The sequence below is a fragment of the Gymnoscopelus microlampas genome (assembly GCF_963454915.1).
Source record: "Gymnoscopelus microlampas genome assembly, chromosome: 18".
NCBI classification, from domain to species: Eukaryota; Metazoa; Chordata; class Actinopteri; order Myctophiformes; family Myctophidae; genus Gymnoscopelus; species Gymnoscopelus microlampas.
In genome coordinates this window covers 17,898,822-17,903,821 of record NC_139955.1, presented here as the reverse complement: position 1 = coordinate 17,903,821, position 5,000 = coordinate 17,898,822, and the positions used below count along the sequence as shown (strand labels likewise).

General features: G+C 45.5%; 2 protein-coding genes across 5 annotated transcripts in view; one reads left to right on the top strand and one right to left on the bottom strand.

Annotated features, from left to right (window-relative positions):
• Positions 1-5,000, top strand: part of LOC311033760 (hepatitis A virus cellular receptor 1 homolog) — a 487,428-nt gene that overhangs the window by 267,981 nt on the left and 214,447 nt on the right. The gene's annotated exons all lie outside the window — the stretch shown is intronic.
• spon2a (spondin 2a, extracellular matrix protein) overlaps positions 1-5,000 on the bottom strand; it is a 19,174-nt gene that overhangs the window by 2,035 nt on the left and 12,139 nt on the right. For all 4 annotated transcript variants that reach the window (XM_084041398.1, XM_084041397.1, XM_084041399.1 and 1 more), the window contains 2 exons: positions 4,363-4,583; positions 617-808 (listed from right to left, as the gene is read on the bottom strand). In XM_084041398.1, the coding sequence (XP_083897524.1) occupies positions 617-808; positions 4,363-4,583 (413 nt within the window). The remainder of the gene's footprint in view (positions 1-616; positions 809-4,362; positions 4,584-5,000) is intronic.

Sequence of the window (5,000 nt, the reverse complement as noted above, 5' to 3'; positions counted from 1 at the left end):
AGACAGTGTTGTAAGGTTTCCGGATGGCAGCAGATGAATATGGGGCGTTTGGTGGCGGCATTCATTACACCATCTCAGGAGTCAGGACCAGTCTAACTGGGAGCTTGTTACGAGAGATGACAAAAGCTCTATCTTCAGGGCCGCTAATGTAATCTAGACAAAGTTCAAATATACAATAGCCCATTTTTAAATAAACAGCATACTAGAGTGGACAAGGATAGATGATTATGTAAGGGAGGCCCATTTTTACTTTAAACACCTCGGGTCAGCCAGAGCCAAGCCATTACTTATGTGGGGACAGCACAGCTGAACTGTCTGCTACAGTAGTGTATAATAAGATCAGGGTCAGTCACCATGTTTCATTTAAATAGAAGAGAAAGGACAGAACAAAGGCATGAATAACCAGATGAATGAATAAGTGAATACATGGATACATAGTCTTTTGTCAATGGTGCAACGGTTCACATTTGCACAGTAATGTGTGCACCAGTGGTCATTCGCTACACCGCAAAATACTAAGTGTCTGTTCAACCCTGAGAGTGTGTCTCAATTGTTAAATGAACACTCAGGATTTTACTGTGTAGTATACAGTACATCAATAGGAGGTCTGGCTCACCCTTGTAATGTTCTCGGGAGGGCTGGTGGGGAAGTTGGGAGAGGAGAAGGTGAAGCCACTGTCTGTCCCCGCATCAATGGGATGGAGGTCAACTGTCATCTCCTGCTTCCACTGGCCACCTTCACAGAGGTTGATGCTGTCCGCACCGACAAACCAATCAGGGCTGGGAATCACCTTCACCATCAGGGAGAGCTGCAGTCCACGGAGAAGAGGAGGGATGAAGAAAAGAAGAGAGAGGAACAGTTGAAGAGGTCTGTCTGCAGTGTACATCATACTGGTACAAGAATATTGGTTGCAGCAATGAGAATGACACAAGTACCACAGATGTGTGTGCACGCACGCACGCACGCACGCACGCACGCAATCACGCACGCACGCACGCACTGAGTGCTGGAGGTACTCAGGGTACCCAGAGGCTCTCTGCATTCTAGGATTGTGCACTCTTGCAGAGAGATGCACTCAAGTGTGTCTTGGCTTTGCCAGAAAGCTGTTTAAGTCCAACTTCAGAGACTGGCTACCCCCCCCCCCCCCCCCCCCCCAGGGAGGAGCTCACACTCACAGGTCATCAAACAAGGAACTCAAACAAACTAAACCACCCCAAGATGCAGAGAGATCACCAGTCCACCATATGTGCATGTGTATGCATTCTTGTCAATAGAAACGTCATTCATTCAATCAAACAAACAAACGTCAGACTCCTGAATGACAGCGGCTATGAGGTGATTATTTTAGTGTATAAAGATAATGGCAAATTTTAGATTATGGTCTACCGGTATTTTGATTTTTTTTAACTTATTTAGTAATTTGGTATTTACATTTTTATTGGCATCAGCAAAGTTGTGAAGTGTTTTTAAAGACAACAGCCTTCATCAACATGTGATCATGCTAAACAAACAATAACCAAATATGAAACACACACACACACACACACACTCAACTGGTCCTTAGATTATTTTTAGGTTATTTAGCAGTTTTGCAATATGGATTTATCATCTCTCAAACCTGTGCATGTAGGCTCAAATGGAAGAGTGGTGAGGTCTGTTTCTGTGTGTGTGTGTGTGTGTGTGTGTGTGTGTGTGTGTGTGTGCGTGTGTGTGAGCGTGGGTGTGTGTGTTCCTGTGCAGGGTTAAACTGGACTCCCTCTCCTGCATGATGGATGTTTCCTGAGAGCTAGTGACCTCATGCAGGAAGCAGCGCAGGGGTCAGCACACGCAAGGTGGCATGAGTCCAACAGTACATGCATTTAACCACTTTCAACCTGCCGTCCCTATTTTGGCCATTTCCTTATAAGCTAAACTTAACCCAAGAAGAAGAAATAAAAAAGGTTGAGCTACATTGTTAGCTTGTAGATGTTGTATTTTCGCTATTTTTGAAAATGTTTATATTTTTCATCTAAAATTACAGGCTGAAAAACAAGTGGTTAAGATAACAGCTGCTGTTGATAGATTCTTTACATTTACGACTACACATTTATTTCACCAAACTGACACAAAATGGACTGATGACGTTGAAGCAGACAGCAGTCAAAGAAGCTCCAGTAGGCCTACTCACTGGAGAGACATAAAAAGGCTGTTTTGACAAATAAGTAGAGCATGCTAAAGTTGTGTAACTCCCTCAGTTGTTGTCAAGAACATCATTCTAAAGTTACATAACTCAATTCATAACTTAATTTCACTCTCTCCCTTTCTCTCGTTCCCACGCTCTGTTTTTCTCTGTAGCTCTCACACACACACACACACACAGGCAACTTGAAATAGTAGACTTTACATAGCCTACATTTAGAACGCTAACCTATACATAGGCCTATTTATTTCACAAAATAATATGAGTGTGACACATGAGGTTGTTAGACTGACACCCACAGTGAAAGTGGACTGGTCCCAGTAAAAGGAGAGAATAAAAAAACAGTGTGGAGGTCACAGGTGTGTTCATATCATTCATTGCAGAATCCTACAGTGACCTCCTCCATTCTTCCTTCTCTCCTTTGCTATAGCTCCTCCGTGTCCCATATCCTTTAGTCTCTTCTCGGGGGTTTCAGGGGGTCAGGCGTATCTCCTGCTGGCTTGATCAGTCCATGATGCTTTTTTTTGGACGGACCATGGAAGTGTCTCTGGCACAAGCACACGGATACCCACTTAAAGACTCCATAATCAAACTCATACTCGGATCTGAGCACGCTCTCCTCTGAGGTCCAAAGAACCTCCCTGGAGTGTGAAACCCCAAAGCTTCCCAAACCTGGCAGCATGAGGGATTTTATGTGCAACGGTGTCCTGTTCTCCTAATCTGATGAAACTCTGTGGCTTTTTGAATGTCAGTTGGGCACTTCATACATTGTTGTTTGTTGTTATCTGCCTGTTTCAAATTACATGCTTGTAAATCACGGAGGGGGTAATGAATATGGAGATGGGAATCATATGTGTTTGGGATTTTTGGGACATTGCGTATATATTTTGTGGTAAAGAATGTGTGTGTGTGTGTGTGTGTGTGTGTGTGTGTGTGTGTGTGTGTGTGTGTGTGTGTGTGTGTGTGTGTGTGTGTGTGTGTGTGTGTGTGTGTGTGTGTGTGTGTGTGTGTGTGTGTGTGTGTGTGTGTGTGTGTATCTGTGTCTGTCTGTATCTCACTGTGTCAGTGTGTCAGAGTGTCTGTGTGCGTGTATTTGTGTCTGTGTGCGTGAGAATGAGTGAGACAGCATAGGACAGACAGAGATTAATCTGTCAACAGATAACCATCATTCCATTTGTCATTGTCACGTTCCACACCAGCTAACACATCGTAATGCTGTACCTTTTCTGCTTTACTGCGTGAGAATCTAAAAACAGATGTGACAACCATCATGTGTACACATGTGGATGACAAGCCGGTAAGCTGCTGGAGGCACCCTCCATGAGGGTTGTTTATGCTTTGAGGGGCCCGCAGGTAGCGCACGCAATGGAACTACCAATAAACAGTGAGATGTAGGTCACCAGAGCTATTCAGAGCCACAGTTAGGCACAGTTCTACTTCCAAAAGCCCACTAACTCCCTTCCCTTCCTTTACCCCAACTCCTCCTCTCCCCTTCATTCATCAACTGTGTGCCAAGATGAAGAAAAACAAACTTTCAAGAGGCAAACTTCAGTTCCAGTTTTTCGGTGCCTGTAACAACCTTCCCTTCCATGGCGTCATCCTAAGTCCCACTAGCCCCTCGCCCTTCTCAAGCTTTATCCCTAAAATTAGCCCAAGCCTCAGGCATACAGCGTTGACAAGTCATCTGCACCCACTCCAGACTGGGTCAGTCTCCAACCTTAACCCCAGCCTCAGACCAACGTTTATTCATGTACTCCAGCCAATAGTTCCTAATAAGCTCTTTGGCTCAGCGTTTGGTTGTTTAGCCCAGTTCCCACATACAATCTCGATCCAAGCCTCAGTCTGGTCCCAGAGCAGAGGTACCCTTGCTTTAGCTCCTGTCCGGGCCCCTTTCATGAGCAGGGAGTTGAGTGGGACGGGGTGCAGACAGAGTGCAGACCATGCAGACGGATGTAGGCGTTTGTGGCTGTGGGGCTTCAGGGCTGGGTCTAAACATAGTCTGATTGGACAGTGGAAAGTAGTGGTGATGTGTTTGGTCAGTCTGGATGGATGGAGCTCTGCAGAAGACCGGGTCACAAGTTGACTGGGTAGAGGTAGTCAAGCAGACTGTGTGACTGCTTCTGACGGTGCGTGCGTGCGCGGAATAGCCTTTGTGTTTTTATGTGCATGTGAGTCATGCCTACCAGTGAACTGCGGGGCTGCATTAGCAGCTCCGTGGAGCTGTGCCCGATGCCATTAGGGATGCCCGCCGTTCGGTACATGGCACCGACTGCGCGTCTTTTCCTGGCCTCCTTGGCTTCCTTCACTAACTCCACCGTCACCCCGAGTTCAGCAAAGTTCTGCACCCCCACACTGGATGGCGCCCCCTCCTTCCACAGACGGAATTGTCCATTATGGGTCACCACTAAAGATATTAGAAGAAACACAAGAAAGACAAGAAAAAAATAAAATGTTTCACTACAGCACATATCAGTCTCAATCAAGAACCACAGGACCGCAGCCAAACGCTGAGATCATTTCCACCACAGAAATGGTATGTATTTCTATGGAGGCCCCATACTTCCTGTACTTAAATAAATGATTCTGAAGGAGTTGTCCGTGTAATGCTCATCTTAAGTTTATTTCACGTTTGTGGTTATGTCCTTCTCCAATCTATGGCTGATAAAACCACAAAAGACGCAAGACCTGACGCAAGAGCTGGTCAGGATGGAAGCAGCAGTCAGATCCTGGACGAAAAATTATCGTTTAACAGAAAAGAAAAACATTTATTCCCCACCGTTTGGGCCATGTTCTGCTATTCAGTTATGGTTATCTATGAAGT